The sequence below is a fragment of the Narcine bancroftii genome, chromosome 13 (assembly GCF_036971445.1).
Source record: "Narcine bancroftii isolate sNarBan1 chromosome 13, sNarBan1.hap1, whole genome shotgun sequence".
NCBI lineage: Eukaryota > Metazoa > Chordata > Chondrichthyes > Torpediniformes > Narcinidae > Narcine > Narcine bancroftii.
The window spans coordinates 35,600,253-35,626,316 of NC_091481.1; the positions used below are offsets into that span (position 1 = coordinate 35,600,253).

Genomic DNA, 26,064 nt, shown 5'->3' on the forward strand with positions numbered 1-26,064 from the left:
GCCCAAAAATCAATTGCCTTAATTGGGTGGGATTGGAAATGCATGTGGTCCATACAGACTTCCTTTCAGAAAAGATATTAGTAAAGTATAGAACAGTACAGCACAGTGCAAGGCCATTGAGTCCACAATGTTGTGCTAACCTATACAAACCTACACCACATCAATCTGCCTGATGAAGGGCCAGGCCCAAAACTTTGGTTACTCAATACTTCCTATGAATGGTATGAGACTGGCTGAGATTCTCCACAAAGCCTTTATCAAAGCCTTCATCTTTCACTTTGGTCGCCTCGTAAATCTTCTTTGTTCCAAGGAGAACAGTCTTAGCTGTTCCAAATTCTATTCATAACATCCTGGGGTGACAAGCTTTATACCTTTAGAATCCTTCATCTTGAGGGGCTCACAATTGTCCATATTATTCCAGCTGAAGTTAGAATATTCTATTTGTTTTTAGATTTTGTGCCTTTCGTTAAACCCAACTAATCAATTACTCTTTTCGCCATATTATAGAGTTGACTTCAAGGGCTGGTATTCTGAGCTACACAACCATACACTTTTAAACAAAGTACCTTTCTTTCAAGATTGTCGTAACACAGAAAGTTTCACACTGAGCCACATAGCAAAATATCATCCTGATCTCGATCTCTTCTTGCTGCTACCTTCGGGCAAACAACCAGAACCTCTTGGTTCAAGAAGAGGTTTCCTTCCAATGGCTCTTGAACCTCCCCCTTGTTGCACTAATCACAAGACTGTCTGCACTACCTTTTTTTCCTCCGTATGCTATGATAACGGTGAATATTTTATTATCTATCTTTGCATTTATTATTTATTTTCAACTTAATGTCTAATATTGTAGTTGGGTTGAGGTAATGAAGTACCCGCTCAGCTGCACAAGCAAGAATTTCAGTGTTTTTGTCCCCCTGAAGCTTAAAACCATTTTCACCACGACCTGCAGCTTTGTCAAGTGGAAGGTCCACTGATTCTTCCTGCTTTCATTTAACATCTCCTCAATGACCAAAGATGGGAGGCTGCCATGCACGCGATAATGAAGGCAAAGCCACGTCCCACCGTATTCAACCCTAAGGCAGCGAACAATCTTCAAACAAAAAACTCCAGCCAGCTTCTATTGTGCCCAAATGTCGCGCCCAGCAGTGAAGAAGAGGATATGCAATAGTTGGGAAAACTCAATAAATGGCCATGCTGGCAGAAAACATGCTCTGCAGAACAGAGGAAGGCCAGCCCACTGCTACTGCAGGGAGAGGGGGGGGGGGAACCAATCAGGACCATTTTCACGTCAGAATGAAAGCCCACCACCATTTTGCACATCCACCCAAGAAGAATTCAAATAAAGCACAACCCACACTAATGGCTGTTTCAGGATTAAGTTGCTCCTGTTTCTCCCTGTCTGCCACAGTGTGCTCCTTCTGGTCATGTTCAAACAGCTCAGCTGGTGTGAGATACGATTGCATACAGATTGGACAGATGAACCCCTGGGAAAGAGCGTGAACTTTCAGAGAGACAAGTATAATTAAAACACACACACCCACCCACAACACACACACACACACCCACCCACCCACAACACACACACACCCACACAACACAACACACACCCACCCACCCACAACACACACACACTCACACACCCACCCACCCACAACACACACACACCCACCCACCCACCCACAACACACACACACCCACACACCCACCCACAACACACACACACCCACCCACAACACACACACACTCACTCACACACACACCCACCCACCCAGAACACACACTCTCACACACACACACCCACACAACACACACACACACACACACACACACACACACAGACATGGAGGATAATTAAACCCACTTCAAATTTCCCAGTGGCTTCAATGGATGGATATCTTCATTGTTGTTGGTTGAAGAAAGCAACAACACATCTTTTATTTGCTGTCTACATTAAGTTTGATTTAATCTGGATATCCTTGATACAGTTATATCCAACAGTAATTCACTGTGTTTAGGACCTTGAGATGGACTTGAGCAGCAAATCTTCCACTGCAATGAAGTTTCATTCATTCTAATTTTTAAACGTTGTCTTCTCCTTGTCCCACACAGAGCAGGGGGAATTATTTTTGTTATGTTAGGCAGACTTGGAGTTTTATTTAGTGCTCTGGTAAACTGAAAACACCAGCATTACATTGTCATGAGAAGAAACCCAGAACAGAAGTAGCACACACTTCTCTTAAAACAAGTGAAAGCATTCAGTATTGAGATTGCAATTCTTTATTTGGCAAGTGCATGTGGCTGTATAATGATACCACATAAAAGTAGCAGAGAACATTTTTGAATGAAGGACGTCAGAAATTGGGAAGAGGGTCAACAGAAAATTTCAAGACTAGATTTTGGGCAGGGGTGAGGATCTCAATGTGGATGAAAGGGAGTAGAAGTAAAAATCAGCAATAACCCTGTGGAAAGGTGGAAGAGAACAAAGGAAATCTCCCTTCTCATTGTGTAATGTGTAAGCACCACCAATCATGAGGAAAACCAGGTCCTGAAAGGGTTAAGATAAAGATGGGTCACCCCTACCAATTCTCACCACCACCACCCATTTGACAACCCTCTGTGGTTAATAGCCTCCAACATGCCCAGTCTGTCTTTGTTGGTCTTCCTCTCATTCCTTTCGCTTCAACCACACCCTGAGGTTTGTTTGAGCGAGGCTGCTGTCCTCCATGCTGTGACCAAATCAGTGCAGTTTCCTTTTTGTTGTAAGGCTTATTTCCAGATTGTCGTTATTCAATTTCCTTTTCAGATTCCAAATCCTACAATAGAAATCTCACCAAATGCACACAAGTGTTTCTCAGGCTTTTGAAGGCCACATTTCATAGTCTCAGAAGGTTCAAAAACTATTATTGCCATCCAACTTTGTGTCAATACAAATGCCCTTGCTTTTCCATGTTATTGTCAATGAGAGAATGACTGTTGGTTCCCCTCTTCAACACTTGGTACTCCACACAGACAAAGAAGTCCAGTTACGAGAGATCGTCTGTTGCTGTACAATCATGCGTGTATTACGTTGCTGTTAAACTTTTGCTCTTAAAGGTGTTCGTTCGTGTATTATATATACAACCAGAAGGAATGGCATTTCCCTGGGACATGGGGCACACACATAGTCACACAATGCACAATACAATCAGATGACATTAACATCAACTTCTATTTTCTCCCCCCCCCCACATCCTATCTTTCCCTTTCTCTATATCTCCTTTCTTCCATCTCTACATTCACAGAGCTGCCCCCTCCCCTGATCAATTCTGACCATCTATGGCTTCCTGGCTGTTGGCCTGTGCTCCTCCCCTTGCCCCCTCTTCCCTCCTCTCCCTACCTTTTCTGCGCTCCTTCCCCCTGCCCCTTCTTCCCTCCTCTCCCATCTGCTTTTTGCTAATACCTTGACAAAGGGCTCAGGCCCGAAACATTAGTCATTTATCTTTGCCTCCTGTGGATGCCGCAGGGCCTGCTGAGTTTCTCCAGCACTTTTGTCTACTACATCTGCAGACTTTCTTGTTTCATAGCATACTATCACATAGATACATAAAGATATCACATGAAATAAATATAGAAATATTTTGGATTTTTTTTTAAATTTAGACATACAGCACAGTAACAGGCCATTTCGGCCGAGTCTATGCCACCCAATTCACACCCAATTAACCTACACCCTCAGTATGTTTTTGAATGGTGGGAGGAAACCAGAGCCCCCCCGGGGAAAACCCATGCAGAAACTGGGAGAACTTACAAACTCCTTACGGACAGCACGGGATTCAAACCCGATTGCTGGCTCCGTAAAGGCGTTGCACTGACCACTACACCAACTGTGCTGCCCCAATATTCTCCAAAGAGCCGGCTCTTATTTCAAGCCTACTAATCAGGTCCCACAGCTAAGTTAGTCAATTGTTCAGCAACATGCAGATCAGTAATAATTCTACGTCCTATTGATGTAACTTTTGTAAAGCGCTCTAAAATCTTTTGCGTGTGGTTTCCCAGGAATATATTTAACAAAACAAGGAAGAAATCACATCTCGACATGCATCTTCTGTGTTGAAAACAATCCAACTAATTGAGGCCGTATGAAAACCCACTCTCACAATCCCTTCAACAATGTTACACCTCCTCAGATAAATCTATTTTCATAAAGGTGATAAAATTGTAAATGTGTAGCAGGTTGTCAAAAGAGCTTGATTATTAGATTTTGATATTATGCATTAACTCCAAATCTGCCTGTTCATTTACCAACACTTGACTCCGAAGGCCATGATCTCGACACTGTTGGAAATGACCTTGCCTCGGTGTTGGTACGATAAGCATTTGAGAAAATTTGTCAGTTCCACATTCCCTGGCAAACGTTCCCCCAGAAGAGTGGTCCTTCCTTATTCATTGAGTTTGCAGGCATGTTACCAACTGTGGGCAATGTTTCAACTTCTTCTGCAATCACTGCAGCTTCCTCCATTTGTGCTGTACTTCGAGACGCTGGAATTTGGATTATTTTGACAAACGCACACGAGGTGACGTTGCAGCTCGCACCTGGAGCATTGCGTTCAGTCCTGGTCGCCTCATTATAGGGAGGATGGAGATTACTTGGGGTGGATGCAGAGGAGATTTCCCAGGATGTTGCCTGGGTTGGAGAACATGTTATATGCAGCAAAGTCTCTTTGGAGCGTTCCGTGACATTCATATTCCCCAGCACTCCACTTTAAGTAGAACTCTTCCATCAAATATCTGGCTGGTTTTAACCTGGCCTCAGCTTCTTGTTTGTAAAATCAAGATAATTGATAAGATTCTCTTGCAGATTAAATCCTGCAAGCTGCTAACACTTAAGTTTAATGTAATCTAATGTTTGGTGAGACGAGAACTAGAGGACACGGATTAAGCTGAAATGTTTAGCAGGAACTTCTTCACGCAGAGAGTGGTGAGTGTGGATCGAGCTGCCAGCTGAAGGGATGAATGTGGGCTAAATTTTGACATTTCTAAAAAATTTGGATCAGTACATAGATGGGAGAGGTATGGATGGCTATGGACCAAGTCCAGGTTGATAGGACTAGGCAGATTAATAGTTCAACATAGACTAGATGGGCCTGTTTCTGTGCTGTAGTGTTCTCTGGTTCTAACATTTCTAAATTCTCCAATATCACATTTCACAAACACCTTCAACTACATTAATATGTTACAGTTTCATACTGCTGGTCATATACACTGCAATGTCAACATTAGGATAAGTTAATGTTTAAGAGATGCAGAGGTTTAGAAAGGAAATCATGGCAATTAAGGCTTGACTGTGGTGCCGTGTTTAAAACTGGGAATGCAGAAATCCCCGAGGGTTATTACAGTGAAGATGGGGAAAGTATGAAGTGATTGAAAAACAAGAATGAGAATTTTACAAGTGTTTTGTTTAACCGGAGACAATGAGATGCAAGTCAGGATATGGACCACAGTCTTGACTGCCTTGAGCCTATGTTAATTATCCATACTCTTTTTTAATCTTACTTCAATTCTCTCATCTCTTAAACTCAAGAATACAGACTGTCATCATAAATTGGCCCTTCTAAAAGACATTTTGAAAAAAAAGCAACAGCCAACTGTTGAAGAATGATGGCTACGCACCTCCGAACCACCTTCATTGTTGACTTCTACTGCGGGTGCTGCTGTTACAGAGGTGTCTGGGTCAGAACCCGTAGAGGCAAGAGACGTCTGCAAGAGAAGGAAAAGAATTCAGGACAAGGTCAGCCAAGGTTGGAGACGGCTTGCACGTGGCAACACAGTAAAGAACCAGGCAGATCCAAACTATCTATTGGTGAAAGCGCCCACACGACAGCCAAGCAAGCACATCAGCGCCTCTACTTCCACAAAAGCCTGAGGAATTATAGCATGAAACCCTTACAACTTCAACTTTAATGATGCACCATTAAAAATATCCAATTTGGGTGCCTCATTGTGTGTTACAGAAACTACTCCGCCCAAGAATTAGAGTTGTGAACGTGGCACAGATTATCACACAAACCCACCCTCCCCTTCATAAATTCCATCTAAAAACAGCTAATGTATAAAAAGACCTATCCCACCCCAGCGACACTCTTCCACCTCTTCCCATCAGGAAGATTCATTAGTGTAAGATCACGTACCACCAGATTTAAGGACAGTTTCTTTCTCACTGTTATCGGGCTCTTGAATTAACCCCACGAGTAAAATTATGTTGCCTTTGCTCTGTATTAACTGATCTCCTTCCATAACTCTGTGCTGCATTTTACCTGCTGTACTGCTCCCAAATCTTTCCCCCTGCACCTTGATACATCTGACAACAATCTTGAACCTAACTCGAGAATCCGCTTCTCCACACTTTCTGATGCAAGAGGACCCTCAGAGAGCAAACGTTGCCTCAACCACCCACCCCACAACCTCACCCAATGGTCAAACACAGCTAACCCCATGTTTCGTGTCATCCAGGAACACATGCACCTCAGCTCAAGACACGAGAGGCTGCAGATGCTGGAATCCCCATTCTTTACTTCCCACTGATGCTGCTTGACCTGCTGAGTTCCTCCTGCAGATTGAGTTTAGCTTCACCTTCATTCAAGACTTTCACGATTATAAGTAGCTAAGTAGGCAGGTTATGGAAGGGTGCAAAACATCAGTGTTGTTGTCATGGGAGACTTCAACTTCCCTAACATTGACTGGCACTTCCTTTGTGTAAAGGGTTCAGATGGGGCAGAATTTGTCAGGTGCGTCCAAGAAGGATTCCTGACACAGTAGGTGGGACAAGCCAACTAGAGGAAAGGCCTTAATGAATCTGGTTGGGTGACAGACCTCTTGATGGGTGAACATTTCAGAGACAGTGACCACAACTCCCTGACCTTTAGTACTATTATGGACAAGGATAGGAGGAGACAAAATGTGAAAGTGTTTAATTGGGGAAGAGCAGGAACTTAAGAAATTGATGAAGAGCGGGTGGTGGGTGTGGTGCTTATGGATTTTAGTCACACATTTGACAAGGTCCCCCATTCAAAAACCACAATGCTTGGAATCCACGGAACCCTGACTGTGTGGACTCAAGACTGGCTTGTCTGCAGAAAGGAGGTCAGTGACTACTGGCATTCCGTGGGGATCTGTTCTGGGACCCTTGCTTTTTACAAATGGCTTTGACAAAGAAATGGAGGGCTAGATCAGTCTGCTGGCAGATAACTCAAAAGTTTGGAGATGCTGTGGACAATGTGGATTATCACCTTACAACAAGATGGGCAGAGAAATAGCAGGTGTTCCATCTGGCAAGGGTGAAGTGATGCACTTCAGGAGGTCAAGCTTGAAGGAAGAGTAGAAGGTTAATGGCAGGATTCGTATCAGTGTGGAGGTACAGAGGGACCTTAGGGTCCAAGTCCATAACGCTGCCACATTACGGGTGGTGTACTGGCCTTCATTGGTTAAGGGACTGAGTTTCAAGAGCCCCAAGATAAAGGTTACAGCTCACGTTCAGTTCTGATCACCTCATTATAGGGAGGGAGTAGATGATGTGAGGGGATGCAGAGATTCCAGGATTGGAGAAGAACATATGAAGCAAGGTCTCTCTCTAGAGTTACATAAGGTTATGTAGAGCAGAGATGGGGTGGGGACCGGGTGACAGAGGGAAGGGTTGAACCAGGGTGGGAAGGGGGAGCTGGGGGTGAGGGGAGGGAAGGACCCGGGGAGGGAGAGCCCCCACCACCCCCACCCTGTCTACTGATCCAGACCTCCCCGGCCCACAGCCGGACGCTCCGGTCACCGCCCACCCGAGGCTCTGGGCCTGATGTCCCCGTCCAAGGGCGCTGGGCAACTAGGCCTCTCCCAATGGAGGGGAGGGGATTGCGGCCGCGGACGACGAACGGGGAGCCGCTCCCATCGCCCCGCACCTACCCTCTGCAAGATCCGCCGCAACATGGCAGTGGCGCGGCCCGCAGACACGGCGTCGGACTGGGGCGCTCGGCAGCGCTGCCTGGCTCCGTCTGCTGCCAGGGCCAGAGGGAGGAGTCTGGGCCGACGGGCGGGCGGGGAGAGCGCCGGAGCCATCTGACGTCCAGCCGGCATGGTCCGGGCGGCCCGTCCACCCCTCCCCTGGCCCGTGTCGGGATCACACAGAGAGGGAGAGGTCTGCATCCAGAGAGAACTTCATGTACACACACACATACATGTACACACACACATACATGTACACACACACATACATGTACACACACATACATACACAGATTCTAATAGGCAGGTGTGTCTGTATACATAAACACATTGAGAAATCGAGATAGAGGTACAGTGTGTGTAGAGATATAGAACTACATGTACACACACACATACATGTACACACACACATACATACATGTATATACACACACATACACACATAGATTCTAATAGGCAGGTGTGTCTACATACATAAACACACTGAGAAATCGAGATAGAGGTACAGTGTGTGTAGAGATATAGAACTACATGTACACACACATACATGTACACACACATACATACATGTATATACACACACATACACACACAGATTCTAATAGGCAGGTGTGTCCACATACATAAACACACTGAGAAATCGAGATAGAGGTACAGTGTGTGTAGAGATATAGAACTACATGTACACACAAACATACATGTACACACACACATACATACATGTATATACACACACATACACACACAGATTCTAATAGGCAGGTGTGTCTGTATACATAAACACACTGAGAAATCGAGACAGAGGTACAGTGTGTGTAGAGATATAGAACTACATGTACACACACACATACATGTACACACACATACATACATGTATATACACACACATACACACACAGATTCTAATAGGCAGGTGTGTCTACATACATAAACACACTGAGAAATCGAGATAGAGGTACAGTGTGTGTAGAGATATAGAACTACATGTACACACACACATACATGTACACACACATACATACATGTATATACACACACAGATTCTAATAGGCAGGTGTGTCCACATACATAAACACACTGAGAAATCGAGATAGAGGTACAGTGTGTGTAGAGATATAGAACTACATGTACACACACACATACATGTACACACACACATACATACATGTATATACACACACAAACACACATAGATTCTAATAGGCAGGTGTGTCTACATACATAAACACACTGAGAAATCGAGATAGAGGTACAGTGTGTGTAGAGATATAGAACTACATGTACACACACACATACATGTACACACACATACATACATGTATATACACACACATACACACACAGATTCTAATAGGCAGGTGTGTCTGTATACATAAACACACTGAGAAATCGAGATAGAGGTACAGTGTGTGTAGAGATATAGAACTACATGTACACACACATACATGTACACACACATACATACATGTATATACACACACATACACACACAGATTCTAATAAGCAGGTGTGTCTGTATACATAAACACAGAGAGATCGAGATAGAGACACAGTGTGTGTAGAGATATATATCTACATGTACACACACACATACATACTTGTATATACACACACATATATACACACAGATTCTAATGGACAAGTATGTATTTATATACATGCATAAACATACATGTATACACACACACATATATATATATACATAAACACGCACACATATATATACATACACGCATATATATATATATATACACACACACACACACATATATATATATAGATAGATAGATAGATATACATAAGCAGATGCACGTATATACACACACACAAACATATTCTGATGGACAAAGGTCCTCATTTAAATAAAATCCACCTTCAAAAATCTAAAAGAAATGGGGGTTTGGCTTTACCTAATTTCGGATTTTACTATTGGGCTCATGCACAACACACTACAATATCACGTTTTGAATGTATTGCAATAATCAACTGGATTGCCCAACATGGGACACACTGGAGTTAAAATCAGCAAGAAAATTCTCTATTACTGCACTTCGTGGATACACACTACCTTTATCTTTAATTAAGTTAAATAAATTAATTGATACTCCAGTGAAGATTTAGTTGAAATTCAGAACAATCTTGATTTTAAGCAGATTTTCTCTTTCCAGTCCTATTTTATCCAATTACATTTTTCAAACTTCTATGAATGATTTAACTTTTTATGACTGGTATTACACCTTTTCTTTGGCTTGGCTTCGCAGACGAAGATTTATGGAGGGGGTAAAAAGTCCACGTCAGCTGCAGGCTCGTTTGTGGCTGACAAGTCCGATGCGGGACAGGCAGACACAATTGCAGCAGTTGCAGGGGAAAATTGGTTGGTTGGGGTTGGGTGTTGGGTTTTTCCTCCTTTGCCTTTTGTCAGTGAGGTGGGCTCTGCGGTCTTCTTCAAAGGAGGTTGCTTCCCGCCAAACTGTGAGGCGCCAAGATGCACGGTTTGAGGCGTTATCAGCCCACTGGCGGTGGTCAATGTGGCAGGCACCAAGAGATTTCTTTAGGCAGTCCTTGTACCTTTTCTTTGGTGCACCTCTGTCACGGTGGCCAGTGGAGAGCTCGCCATATAACACGATCTTGGGAAGGCGATGGTCCTCCATTCTGGAGACGTGACCCATCCAGCGCAGCTGGACCTTCAGCAGCGTGGACTCGATGCTGTTGACCTCTGCCATCTCGAGTACTTCGACGTTAGGGATGTAAGCGCTCCAATGGATGTTGAGGATGGAGCGGAGACAACGCTGGTGGAAGCGTTCTAGGAGTGGTGGTGCCGGTAGAGGACCCATGATTCGGAGCCGAACAGGAGTGTGGGTATGACAACGGCTCTGTATACGCTTATCTTTGTGAGGTTTTTCAGTTGGTTGTTTTTCCAGACTCTTTTGTGTAGTCTTCCAAAGGCGCTATTTGCCTTGGCGAGTCTGTTGTCTATCTCATTGTCGATCCTTGCATCTGATGAAATGGTGCAGCCGAGATAGGTAAACTGGTTGACCGTTTTGAGTTTTGTGTGCCCGATGGAGATGTGGGGGGGCTGGTAGTCATGGTGGGGAGCTGGCTGATGGAGGACCTCAGTTTTCTTCAGGCTGACTTCCAGGCCAAACATTTTGGCAGTTTCCGCAAAGCAGGACGTCAAGCGCTGAAGAGCTGGCTCTGAATGGGCAACTAAAGCGGCATCGTCTGCAAAGAGTAGTTCACGGACAAGTTTCTCTTGTGTCTTGGTGTGAGCTTGCAGGCGCCTCAGATTGAAGAGACTGCCATCCGTGCGGTACCGGATGTAAACAGCGTCTTCATTGTTGGGGTCTTTCATAGCTTGGTTCAGCATCATGCTGAAGAAGATTGAAAAGAGGGTTGGTGCGAGAACACAGCCTTGCTTCACGCCATTGTTAATGGAGAAGGGTTCAGAGAGCTCATTGCTGTATCTGACCCGACCTTGTTGGTTTTCGTGCAGTTGGATAATCATGTTGAGGAACTTTGGGGGACATCCGATGCGCTCTAGTATTTGCCAAAGCCCTTTCCTGCTCACGGTGTCAACCGATGGTCAGAACACTTCCAATCTCTTTTCAGTGCCAACCGCTCACTCCAAGATTCCGCCCTGCTCCAGCTCCCTCAACAGCCCCTAAGGCTAGAGCTAGATGAGGTTCCCACCCTGGATGAGACATATAAGGCAATCGAACAACTGAAAAGTGGCAAAGCAGCAGGTATGGATGGAATCCCCCCAGAAGTCTGGAAGGCTGGCGGCAAAACTCTGCATGCCAAACTGCATGAGTTTTTCAAGCTTTGTTGGGACCAAGGTAAATTGCCTCAGGATCTTCGTGATGCCACCATCATCACCCTGTACAAAAACAAAGGCGAGAAATCAGACTGCTCAAACTACAGGGGAATCACGTTGCTCTCCATTGCAGGCAAAATCTTCACTAGGATTCTACTAAATAGAATAATACCTAGTGTCACCGAGAATATTCTCCCAGAATCACAGTGCGGCTTTCGCGCAAACAGAGGAACTACTGACATGGTCTTTGCCCTCAGACAGCTCCAAGAAAAGTGCAGAGAACAAAACAAAGGACTCTACATCACCTTTGTTGACCTCACCAAAGCCTTCGACACCGTGAGCAGGAAAGTGCTTTGGCAATTACACCTTTTAAAGGTTCATTTATTGACAATAGTCTTACTTCATTTGAACAATTGGCAAGCAAATTTTCATTCCCTAAAATTCATTTTTTTTAGTTATTTGCAGATTAGAAACTTTCTTCCTTCTCAATTACCTGAATTTACCAATGCTCCTGATCTGAATATTATTGAGACAATTTTTAATTTACAACATTCACAGAACAGTTTAATATCTACTATTTATGATATGTTGATGAAATTACATCAAGCTCTGTTTGATAAAATTTAAAAAAGCTTGGGAAAATAACATATGTTTCAATTACTGAAGATTTGGTCTTTAAATTAGTTAATACCTCATCATTATGTGCTCGTCATTCTCTCTTGCAATTTAAAGCAGTCCATAGAGCCCACATGTCCAAAGATAAATTTTCTCATATCTACCTGCATGAGTCCTCATTGTGACAGATGTAACAATGGGGATGCTACATTATTTCATATGTTTTGGACTTCTTCAAACCTTAGAAGATACTGGACGGAGTTTTTTTAGACTTTATCAATAATTCTTGACTTAAAATTAGAGCCTAATCCTTTAGTTGCTCTTTTCAGCACTACTGGAGAGAACAGCATGACTTTAATGCCATCTAAACGTCAAATAATATCTTTTTCTTCCCCTTATGGCAAGATTCAGGTGGAAGGATGCTGCTCCACCCACTCATGCTCAATGGTTGTGTGAAATTATGTCTTGCCTTAATTTAGAGAAAATCCAATGCTCTATTTTCAAAATTTCCAGAACAATAACAATTTTGATGATAATTTTATGGGGTTTTTTTTTGCACTTTCTTTTTCTGAAACAGAGTACTAATTGTTTGCCATACAACTCTGGACTAGGTAAAATATTTCACATCATTCTTTAAATCAGTGTTTAAAAGTGATTAGTGATATGGGTATTGATTATAATAGCAGTGTATATATGTTGTGTTACTTTCTGCACTTATTATGTGTTTCCCCAACCAACCAATTTTCCCTTGCAACCGCTGCAATCGTGTCTGCCTGTCCCGCATCGGACTTGTCAGCCACAAACGAGCCTGCAGCTGACGTGGACTTTTTACCCCCTCCATAAATCTTTGTCCGCGAAGCCAAGCCAAAGAAAAAAAAGATTATAAAATCAATAAAAAGATTGAAAAAGAAAGAAAGAAATTTCATGGCAGAACTTATCACTCTGAGGGAAGGGATTGTGTGATAAGGCCTCATTCTACCACAGATTGCCTTTTTTTTAAACTTTGTCCACTCCTCCTGGCTGTGTTCTGGGAAGACCTGGAGGACACTCTGAAAAAAATGAAAAAGGTGGATTTTCCACAGGATCTGGAGTTGTACTTTCTAGGGGACATTGGGGAAGTACTGTTTAGACTGTCCATACACCAAATTCAGTTTCTGAAGGTTGCCTTCATGGTAGCCTGGAAGTCCGACTAAGTATCGCACGATGGAATATAGAAATACAGAGTTGTATTCTCCTGGAGAATAATCACCTACAATTTATGGAAGAGATATGACCCATTCGTTAAAGTGTGGCAACCATATCTGAGGCACTTCGGGGCACGAATATAATTCACACCCCCTCCCCCCACCCACCGAATAAAAGAAAAGAAATAATCTGTCCCAGCAGGTAAAGGATTACGAGTCTGAAATGGGGAATGTGATGTGGATGACATTTGTTTTTGCCCCAACCTGGATTTATTGCACATCTGAGGTCCTCGAGCTTTGAGGAGGATCATTGTCAGTATTTAGGGGGTTTTTGTAGGTCTGTATTTTTATATGTTGGTATTTGTATAATTTAAAATATGGGAAAAGGGTGTAAGGAGGGGGAAAATAAGGACTCTGTAAATCCTATTATGTGGAAAGAGAATGTAATACTTTGTTTATTGGACACATGAGCCTTTGGAAAATCAAAAGTAAAATATTCAAAAAAAGATTGCCCTTTTTCTACTGTGATATTCTGTCTGAGCATGCAAGGAAAATTTTATTATTTTTAGAAGATTTGAATAGTTATTCTCAGAGTTTTGCTTTATACGTTACCCTTACTGGCAAGATCGAAATAACTGACCAGAATGGCTATCTGGTTTATGGGATCGCAGCTAATCGAACAAAAAGAGACAATGCACATTGTCTGCAGTGGGGACGTTTCTGTTATCTAGAGCTCTGGTGGTTTGAAAGTGAGTTCAGGCACAACTTCTTGAAGGTGCTTGGATTCAAATCAATGGCAAAGTTTAATTATTTGTTAAAACCATGGAAAACAACAGCGCAGAAACAGGGCCTTTAGCCCATCTAGTCTATGCTGAACTATTGACCTGCGAGTAGACCATAGCCCTCCATATCCCTACCATCCACATTCCTCATGTTTTCTTGAATGCCGAAATGGAGCTCACATTCCCCACGTCATTTCCACACTCTCACCACTCTCTGAGTGAAGATTTAGGAATGAAGGTTGGTGTAGTTTGAAAAAGATATTAAAATTTAACAACTAATTCTAAATCTGTGTTTGTGGGTGTATATATAGGAGTAGATGAAGTTCAAGATGAATTATGTAATTATATACTACAACAATTACACTGTATAATATTCATATATTATATTCAAGTCCCGCATCGGACTTGTCAGCCACAAACGAGTCTGCAGCTGACGTGGACTTTTTACCCCCTCCATAAATCTTCGTCCGCGAAGCCAAGCCAAAGAATAACACCAATAGATTGCATTTATGGAGACCGAATTTTAAAGATTTTATCATATATATTCCTTAAATTATGTGATCTTTTCCAGAAGAATAGAACTACACATTTCTCCATGCCATCTGTCCAAATCTGTGTCCAGTTTCCACAACACTGCTACACATTTCCTAGCTGCGGCTAACACTATTTTAAGAAATTCTTTCTGAAATAAATTAATTTTTAATTTCAGCCTAATCCCTGAAATGTTTCCTAATAAAAAACAACATAGGGTCTTGTGGAAGCTTAATATTTATTACCTGTTCAAGAAATGTTTATTAAATTTGTCCAAAGAAGGTTCAATTTAGGACATAATCATGAATAATGAAAGAAAGTACTGACTTTTTGATTACATCCAAAACATTTATCTGATGATTCAGATTTCAATCTGGTAAGTTTTTGCAGTGTAATATATCAATGATGTAAATAATTGTACTGTACTATTCTATATCTAACATTTATTGTGTTTTTCATATTATCATAACAAATCTCAGACCAATTCTTTTCATTTATATCTACACCTATATCAATTGCCAGCAGGATATTGCCTTGAAATTAATCTTTTTTGTATGTAATACTACTTCTTTTTGGCAATCTTCTAAAATGCAAACTCCACAGATTGTTACCTTGTCATGGTAGAGAAGCTTGTGTGGTCTTGTAATCCCAAGACCGATGCCATCTGGAGCTATGCTCCAGGTAGGGTCACCCACGGCAGTAAGGTCGAGGGTGAGGTCCCTGACAAAGAACAATCCAACCAAGTCCTCAACGGGGGGAACAGGCAGACGAAGTTACTCTGAACTCAGCGGCTGTGAAGGTGGATGAAGGCTGCAACAAATCCATCGGCTCCAATCGTCGTGGTTTCCATGCCATTGGTTGATTATTTGTGAAGTATCGTGCACCTCTTGGAGTGCGACATCACGTACCCAAAGACACGCACAGGCTTCTTCACTCTGTGGGTCAAGGGACGAAGACCATCATCCTTGACCTCAAGGGATAACCATGAAGACAAAAATGCAAAATACAAGAAATACTGCAGCTCCACAAAATGTGAGTATTAATAAATGTAAGTTTCTTTATTTTCAGCGTACTTAATTTATATTTCACTCTTAATAATGTTAACCATCAATTAATTAAGATCTAATTCTGTTAAACATAGAGTTAGGAACCTATGACTGGGAGATCGCTTCGCTGAGCACCTTCGCTCTGTCTGCATCAGTGACGAGGCCTCCCAGTGGCTAATCACTTCAATTTTGTGCCCCATTCCCATACTCACATGTGTAGTATCCCACCAAGACCATCCATAAATTGGAGGAACCACACTTAATTTTCTGTCTGCGCACTCTCCAACTGGATGGCATTAACAGCGACCTCCAGTTTCTACTGGACTTCTCTCCATTCTCTCTCCCTTCCCTTTTCCTTCGTCTTCATTCCTCCAGCTCTCCACCCCCTTCCCTCTCCATTCACAAAGCCATTCTCCCCTCTCCCCCTGCTTGCTGGTGTTCTCTCCCTCCCTTATCCACCTAATACCTCCTGCCTTTGGGACTGTGTTCCTCCCCCTACCCCTCCTCCCTCGCCTTTTTGTTCAGGGGCCTGCCTACATATTTTCGTACCTTGATAGTCGGGCCACATACACTGAGAGAGAGGGTGCAGCAAAGGATTTAATTTATAAATGGAATGTCAAATTAATAACCATAAAACACCAGATAACCCCATCCTAATACATATGATTATAATTTGGTATGAGATTAATGAAAGTATAGGAAAAAAAGAGGGGACATCTCCAAAAGCACCATTGTGTAAGAACGAACTATTGCCCATGAATTTGGGCAATAGAATTTTAAATATTTGGCATGAGAAAGGAATTAAACATGTTGAGGATTGCTATGAAGAAGGGCTATTTATGTCCTTTGAGCAACTAAAACAGAAATATAAACTGTCAAATGGAACCTTCCACTGCTTTCTTCAGTTGAGGTCCTTCCTGTGAGAAAGATGGAGCCCAACAATGGTCCCGTCCTCAAGTAATGAAGTGGAGGCGATGCTTCGATTGGGAAATGCAACTAAATTCATAACCAGGATGTATTCTGATCTCCAAGCTGAAAGTGTTAAGCCAGGCCTACAAAGGTCGAGGGAGAAGTGGGAGTCAGATCTAGGTGTTACAATACCAGAGGAATGCTGGTCTGACTGGTGTTTGAACAGTATGACATCAACGATTAATGTAAGATATAATTTTCCACATCAATTATATCTTATGCCACAACCACTACACTGGCTGCCCTCCTACCAGCCTACTGCAGGGGGCAACCACTATACCTGCAGGTAGGCAAACTAGGATGCTGGCCCCACCTGCCAGCTGTCAATCACCGGCCCATATAAAGACTGGAGCCTGCCCCTTCGGGGACAGTCAGATGCGTGGAGACAGTCAGATGCGTGGAGCCAGCAAAGATACTGAAACGAGTGTGTACAATTCTAAGCTAATTAAAGCCTGTTGTACAGTCTGTGGACTTTGCAATCATTCGCACAGCAACACTCACAATTTAATGAGCTTAAAATTAAAAGGACTGTGGTGAAGTTCCTCACCATCGAGAGGCTGGATATCGACCCTCAACACCCAGATGCTCAAGCATTCTTCAAGATCTGGAAGCATGCAATTAAGGCGATCATCCACACACAGGGTGAGGACATCAGCGCCAACCAGAAGAGACTCATGGTACTTCACACCAAGTTGGGCCTGTGCTTTTTCCAGGCTATCCGAGACTGTACGGATTTCAAACCAGCGTGTACTAGCCCCCGATGAATGTACTCTATGCCCAGTACCTACTCAGCATCAGGATGCAGCAGCCAGGTGAGAAGGCAGATGCTTACCTGGGGGCACTGGGAGAACTAGCACACCTGTGCAGGATTGAAGCTGGGGTGACGGCTGGGGAGGTGGACCGACTTGTCTGAGATGCCTGAGTCCAAGGGTTGCAGTCAAGGGTGACCCAACAGAGACTGTTGGAGGAGAATAATGTGTGGGATACATTCAAGGCTTATATTCGTGGTCAAATTATTTCTTACTCAGTAGCTTTGAAGAAATGCATCAAATACAAGATTCATCTATTGGTTGAGAAGATTAAAGACATTGATAAGAAATATGTGACTGATCCTACTGAAGAACTTTACAAACAAAGAATTGAACTGCAGATGGAATATAATTTGTTACTTACATCTTCGATTGAAAACCAGCTAATTAGATCTAATTCTGATTTTTATGTGCATAGTGAGAAATCGGGTAAACTGTTGGCTAATCATCTGAAGAATATTTCAGCTAGACGCCAAATTGTGGAGATTCGCAAACAGAATGGAGAACTGACTGTTAACCAGGAAGAGATAAATCAATCTTTCCAAAATTTTTATACATCCTTATATAGTACAGAATCCCCTCAAGACCTTAGTAATATGTTTAATTTTTTAGAACATTTGAATTTCCCAAAAGTATTACCTCAGGATAACTTAGAATTAAGTAAACCCATTACAGATTCGGAGATCAATAATACTATTTTCTCACTGAACTCGAGGAAAGCACCAGGTCCCGATGGATATTCTGTGGAATTTTATAAAGCTTTTTCTTCTACTCTCTCTCCCTGGCTGATTAAGATGTTTGATGAATCTATCACATTGGGTAAACTACCACAATCATTTTACAGAGCTACGATTTCTCTAATCTTGAAAAAAAATAAAGACCCGACCGAATGTTCTTCTTATAGACCTATTTCTTTGTTGAATGTTGATTCTAAGATCTTCTCTAAAATTCTAGCGACAAGGCTAGAGAAGATATTACCATATATTATCTCTGAAGACCAGACTGGATTTATTAAAAATCGTTATTCCTCCTTTAATATTAGAAGATTGATGAATATTATTTACACTCCTTCACATAAGTCTTCAGAATGTGTTATTTCACTAGATGCTGAGAAGGCCTTTGATAGAGTAGAATGGCCTTATTTATTTACAGTTCTTGAAAAATTTAATTTTAGTCCGATATTTATATCTTGGATTAAACTTCTTTATAATTCCCCAGTTGCCTTGGTTTTTACTAATACCCAAAGATCGCCATATTTTCGATTATTTCGGGGCACCAGGCAAGAGTGCCCCCTTAGCCCTTTATTATTTAACTTAGCTTTAGAACCTTTGGCAATTGCTATCAGAGAAGCACCCAATATTACTGGTATTATTCGTTGCAGGGATATTCATAAAGTATCACTATATGCAGATGATTTATTGTTATATATTTCCAATCCTGAAAATTCTATTCCTGCAGTTTTATCTTTATTAGCCCAATTTAGTAATTTTTCGGGATATAAACTGAATTTAAATAAAAGTGAATTATTCCCTTTTAATGGATGGGTCCCTATTTATGATAGTTTACCTTTTAAAATAGCTAGAGACCATTTTATATATTTAGGGATTAAGATTACTAAAAAACATAAAGATTTGTTTAGGACTAATTTTTTCCCTCTATTGGACCTGATCGGCAGTTTACTTACCAATTGGTCACCATTATCCCTATCCATGATAGGCCGAATTAATGCTATTAAGATGATGATCTTACCTAAATTTTTATATATATTCCAAGCTATACCTATTTTTGTTCCTAAATCTTTTTTTGATAAGGTCGATTCTAAATTGTCCTCTTATATCTGGCAAAACAAGAATCCTAGATTGGGGAAAAAATATTTACAGAAATCTAAACTAGAGGGAGGGTTGGCATTACCCAACTTTAGAATTTATTACTGGGCAATTAATATTAGTTACTTAAGGTATTGGTTGAATTATTCAGAATTATCTCGAAATCCCCATTGGGTAAATTTAGAAATTAAACCGATACAAAATTTTTCAATTAGCTCTATTTTGGGAGCTGCTCTCCCTTTTACTCTTACTAAATTATATAAACAAATTGATAATCCAATGGCTAAACATACACTACGTATATGGTTTCAATTCCGGAGATTTTTTGGCCTAAGTCATTTTATCTTGGAAACTCCTATTGTACTAAATTTCCTTTTTCATCCCTCTCTAATTGATCAAGCTTATTTACTCTGGAAAGTTAAAGGTATAACATGCTTTTCGGATTTATTCTTGGATAACCCTTTCATGTCATTTGAACAATTATCCATGAAATATGATTTACCTAGATCTCATTTCTTTCGATATTTGCAGATTAGGAGTTTCTTAGTTTCGACTTTACCCTCTTTTCCCAATCGGGAGACTACGACTGTTTTAGAGGATATACTATATTCAAAATTCCCTCCAAAAGGTGTGATATCTAAATTATATAATATAATTACAAAAATAAATTCTGGGACTTTTGAAAAGTTTAAAAATGATTGGGAAAGAGAACTCAACCTTCATATTTCTAATGAAAATTGGAATAAAATTCTGCGACTGGTAAACTCTTCTTCTCTATGTGCAAAACATTCACTAATACAGTTTAAAGTTGTTCATAGAGCTCATATGTCTAAAGATAAACTCCATCGCTTTTATTCTCATATCGATCCTATATGTGATAAATGTCAATTGGAAATAGCTTCCCTTACACATATGTTTTGGTCCTGTCCCTCTTTACAGAATTATTGGAAGGAAATTTTTTCCATTATATCTACTGTTTTGAATATTGATTTACAACCACATCCCATTACTGCAATTTTTGGATTACCTATGATAGATTTGACTTATTTATCTCTTCCTGCGGATCGTATGATTGCTTTTCTTACACTAATGGCTAGAAGATCTATACTATTAAATTGGAAAGAGGTAAATCCTCCCACTGTTTTCCAATGGTTTACCCAAACTATACTATGTTTAAATTTAGAGAAAATTAGAAACTCAGTCTAGAATCCCCTTCTAAGTTTGAGTTAACCTGGCGACCATTTATTCAATATTTTCATTTGTGGTGAGTTGATCTGGCTCTGTTTTCTTTCTGTGATTATGTATGATAATTGGGCTGTAAGATGAGATCGGAGTGATCGGCGTGGTTTAGCTATATCTGTAGGTTTTTTTTAAAGTTTTTTTTAAAGTTTTTTTTAATTCAGATTTGTTTTTTCTTCTTTTTTGGGGTTTTTTTTTCTCTTTTTTCATATATTGTTATTAATTATATCTTTTTTTTTAGAGATAGTTCACACCCTAAACTGATCAAAAAAATTTTTTTTTATTATATATTTTTATTCTGTAATATTATTGTTTAATATCTCTGTATTAATTCATTACTTACTATGTATTTTTTTATATCTCTTTGAACTGTATGTGTTTATAAATTATAATAATAATAATAAAAAGATTGAAAAAGAAAAGAAAGAGAATAATGTCTCCCTTACCAGGATCATGGAGGTGCTCCACTCCCTAGAAGCTGCAGCTCATCATGTAGAGGCCTTCGATACTCCCCTCCCCCAACCTCTGGCCTGGCCGACGCACAACAGCAGTCGCTGAAGGGGCCCCATGTGGAAGAGACAATCGCTGCTGCCGATGCAGTCCGCCACTGTAAGTACTGCGGGTCCCAGTGTGGGTCGGACAGGTGCTCCCAAAAGAACTGCCCTGCGAGGAACTCACATTGCTCCTGATGTGGCAAGAAAGGCCACTTCGCTAAAGTGTGCCTCTCCAAACCCACCGGGAGTGCTACGGCTCTCTGCCCCTTCTGACTCTCTGGATGCTCCCATGTGCGGATGCTGGGCAGCACCATTATTTCACCCGCCACTTCTGCCCGCACCAACGATGTCACTTCCGGCCTAGGCATCCAACCATGGGCACTGCCATCTTTCATCATCCAACATCTGCCCACTCCGATGACGCCACTTCTGGCGTCACTTCCGGTCAAGCCTGACCACGCCAACGCCATGTGTGTCTCCTGGGTGCCGCCATCATGGGCTAGCCAACCCTCAAGCACCCCAACTTGCCCAACTCACTGACCGGATGATGTGGTCAACACAGGCACGTGCAAAACCACTCACTTGCCTCACCCTATGCTCCGAAAGGCACCCACTGGCTGCTACTCGCCACTACTGTTGGGGAGCAGCGACTCGTACCCTGAGGTGGTCCTAGCGTCCACCATGCTAATGGAGGACATTGCCCAAGGACTCAGGCACTTGATGATGGACATCGCTGTCAACAGGACGGTAATAAAATGCCTGTTTGATAGCGGTCGTACTAAGAGCTTCGTGCACCCGAATGTGGTCTATACGCTGAAACTCAAAGTATATGCAGTAAATTTCATTATTGCTTTCGCAGCCCAAGTCCACTCCATCATGGCACTAGGGAGCTGCTCAGTGAACTTGACAATGGGGGGTGGGTGGGAACATATCAAGGGTTAAGGCTCTTGGTCATGCCCAAGATCTGTGCCCCTGTAATCCTGGGACTAGATTTCCAGTATCACCTCCACAGCCTCACCCTTACCTTCGGTGGTCCACTCCACCTCCACTCACCATCCACAGCACAAAGTCCAGTGACTCCCCCCCTGTCCACCTGCAAGCTCTCCATCCTATGGGTGCCCCCTCTATCCCTCTTCAACTACCTGATGCCAGACTGTAACTCATAGCAGTCAAGAGCAGGCACTACTGTGCGGCCAACAGAACCTTTATCAAGGCCGAGGTGAGGGCTTCTGGCGGAAAGAGCCCAGCACCAGCCCCTTGTCGTAAAAGGGGGCAGAAAACCGAAGATGGTCATCAACTATAGCCATCAACCAGTACACCCAACTGGACGCCTACCCACTGCCCCACATCACCAACATGGTCAACAAGATAGCCAATTACAGGGTCTTCTCCACGATTGACCTGCAATCGGCCTACCATCGCCTCCCCATCCATGCCTGGGATAAACCTTGTACCGCCTTTGAGGCAGACGGGCACCTCTACCAGTTCCGCCGGGTTCCGTTTGAGGTCACTAATGGTGTCTCTGTTTTCCAGCAGGAGATCGACCGCATGGTAGACCGGCACAATCTAAGAGTGACCTTCCTATACCTGGACAATGTCACCATCTGCGGCCACGACCAGCAGGACCACGATGCCAACCTGGAGAGATTTCTCCAGATGGCTGAGGCACTGAACCTCACACAACAGGGAGAAGTGTATGTTCAGCACCATCCGCCTCGCCATCCTGGGACGCATCGTGGAACATGATGTCATTGATCCCGAACCCAAACGCATGCACTCCCTAATGTAACTGCCCCTCCCCCACATGCTCGTGGCCCTCCGCAGGTACCTAGGGCTCTTCTCTTACTATTCCCAGTGGGTTCCCAACATCTCAGAGAAGGTCCGCCCACTTTTCCCCTCCTTGTCAAGGCGCAAGCGGCCTTCACCTGCATCAAACAGGACATCGCCGATGCCACAATGCATGCTGTGGATGAGACCATACCATTCCAGGTGGATTTCGATGCCTCTGATGTTGCCCGCCACCCTCAACCAAAGGGGCAGACCCGTGTCCTTCTTCTCCAGGATCCTCCATGATTCAGAGCTCAGACACTCCGCCATCAAAAAGGAGGCCCAGGCGATCATGGAAGTGGTCTGCCACTGGTGCCACTACCTGGCTGGCAGAAGGTTCACCCTCCTCACAGACCAGCACGCAGTGGCATTCATGTGCAGCACCACCCCCAGAGGCAAGATCAAGAATGATAAGATCTTGCACAAGATAGTCAAGCTAGCCACCTTCAGCTATGACATCAGTACAGGCCGGGAAAGCTCAATGACTCCCCCCAATGCCCTGACCCGGACCTGCGCCACTGCACAGTGTTAGGTCTGCTTTGTTCATGAATGAGTGAGACAAACACCAGGCTGAGTCGAAATCAGGGTTCTTTGTTCTTTATTACCGGATTGTAACACTTGAGACTAACCATGTTAGTCGGAGAATGCATTCTGCCGTTATCAGCAAAATGGTGATTTTTTATACCCTTGGATATGTGCTTAGAACATCATCATATCATTACTTGTCCAATGACTAAAACTGTTGCTATCCTTTCCCTGCTAGCTTCCTGCCTCTCAATCCATCAATGTCTCTCTTATCTTGTAAGTACAAGGATGCATTCACATCTTGTTACAGCCCTGCACATTCCCATCTCATGATGTTTTACCTAACAGGAGTACAAGGACACCTCCCCTTCTTGTTACAGCCCTGTACAGGGTAACTCCTTACACATTCCCATCTCATGATGTTTTACCTTACAACAGTCAGAACAGCTTCAGGCGCTGCACATCATCCTTTGCTACCCAGGCATCATGCGCCTATACCACTTCATTAAATTCCGGAACCTCCCCTTCACTATCCAAGAAGTCCAGACCATGACTGAGTCCTGCAGGGTCTCTGTAGAGTGCAGACTGCGCTTCTTTCGCCTGCCACAGGCCCAAGTAATAAAGGCAACTTAGCCCTTTGAGCTACTCAGCTTCGACTACAAGGGACCTCTGCCTTCCACGAATAAGAATGTCTATTTCCTCTCGGTCATAGACGAATACTCCCATTTTCCTATCACCATCCCTTGCCCTGACAACTTCCACAGCCTCCGATATCAAGGCACGTGCAGATCTTCACCAGGTTCGGATACCTGGCCTTCATCCACAGTGACCAGGGGTCCAGCTTCATGAGTGAGGAGCTGCACCAGTGCTTGACAGTGCGAGGCATTGCAGCTAATCACACGACTAGATACAATCCCAGGGCCAATTGACAGGAGGAGTGTGAAAACGGGGTCATCTGGACGTCGGTCCTCCTGGTGCTGAGGTCAAAAATCCAGTCCATCAACTATTGGCAAGAGGCCCTCCCTGAGGCACTTCACGCCACATGGTTGCTCTTCTGCACTGCTACCAATCAGACCCCTCACGAACACCTTTTCTCCTTTCATAGGAAATAGGCGACTGATGTCTCCTTGCCAGGATGGCCGATGTCTCTGGGACCAGTGCTCCTCCGCAAACACGAGGACCCATAAATCCGACCCCCTGGTCGAGCAGGTCCATTTAAACCCAAATTACACCTATGTAATGGACTTGAGGACACTGTCTCAACCAGAAACCTGGCACTAGCAGGGGCCCAGCCCTCTCACCCCAGGCACCCTTGGGCCATCCAGGATCCCCCGGGAGCTGACACCCTCTCTCCGCCTCTCCAGAGGGCCCCACTCCCCGCGGACCTGCCCCACACCTACAACCCCTCTCTGTCAGACACCATCCCGCCCACACCACCGGCTGCCCCGACCACCCCAGATCCAGCCAACCTGCAGGGAGCCCTGCACCTACCGACCATTGACCAGGAGCCTGTCCTGCAATGGTCTCAGAGGCACAGACGACTGCTGGACCACCTAAACTTGTAGATACTACCTGTCACTGAGGACACCCCCACCCCCCCCACCACTCCCCGCCCTCCTAAGGACTCACACAGCAGCGCTTACAACTACATAATCAGAAATATCTGAAATGTGTCCTAGGTGTGGCATTGAAACTAGAACCTTTCTACATCCTACATGGTCGTGTGTGAAAGGTAAGATCATTCTGGCATGATCTCGCTGAAACACTAACAAAGATAACAGGAGTGACCTTCACACACAACACAGAGCTGGACCTTCTGGGCAACCTTATGGTTAAACTGACTAAATTTCAAATTTGTTTTGTTAAGGTGGCCCTGGCTGTGGCCAAGAAGTGTATAGCAATCACCTGGAAGTCCAACTCTCCCCTTCTTATTGCTCGATGGGCCGGGGAGATGCGTAGTTGTATTTCTTCTTTTCTTTGGCTTGGCTTCGCGGATGAAGATTTATGGAGGGGGTAAATGTCCACGTCAGCTGCAGGCTCGTTTGTGGCTGACAAGTCCGATGCGGGACAGGCAGACACGGTTGCAGCGGTTGCAGGGGAAAATTGGTTTGTTGGGGTTGGGTGTTGGGTTTTTCCTCCTTTGTCTTTTGTCAGTGAGGTGGGCTCTGCGGTCTTCTTCAAAGGAGGTTGCTGCTCGCCAAACTGTGAGGCGCCAAGATGCACGGTTTGAGGCGATATCAGCCCACTGGCGGTGGTCAATGTGGCAGTCCTTGTACCTTTTCTTTGGTGCACCTCTGTCATGGTGGCCAGTGGAGAGCTCGCCATATAACACGATCTTGGGAAGACGATGGTCCTCCATTCTGGAGACGTGACCCACCCAGCGCAGCTGGATCTTCAGCAGCGTGGACTCGATGCTGTCGACCTCTGCCATC

At 43.4% G+C, this 26,064-nt stretch overlaps 1 protein-coding gene across 8 annotated transcripts in view; it reads right to left on the reverse strand.

Annotated features, from left to right (window-relative positions):
* The window catches only part of eea1 (early endosome antigen 1), a 123,464-nt gene that overhangs the window by 91,694 nt on the left and 5,706 nt on the right, over positions 1 to 26,064 (reverse strand). For 4 of the 8 annotated variants that reach the window (XM_069908163.1, XM_069908162.1, XM_069908160.1 and 1 more), the window contains exons 1-3: positions 7,933 to 8,205; positions 5,653 to 5,739; positions 1,359 to 1,487 (exon numbers count right to left, since the gene is read on the reverse strand). In XM_069908163.1, coding sequence (XP_069764264.1) covers positions 1,359 to 1,487; positions 5,653 to 5,739; positions 7,933 to 8,172 — 456 coding nt within the window. In that variant the 5' untranslated portion in view covers positions 8,173 to 8,205. Of the gene's footprint in view, positions 1 to 1,358; positions 1,488 to 5,652; positions 5,740 to 7,932; positions 8,206 to 15,508; positions 15,833 to 26,064 lie in introns of those variants that run through there. The other 4 variants (XM_069908165.1, XM_069908161.1, XM_069908164.1 and 1 more) reach the window with 4 other exon arrangements.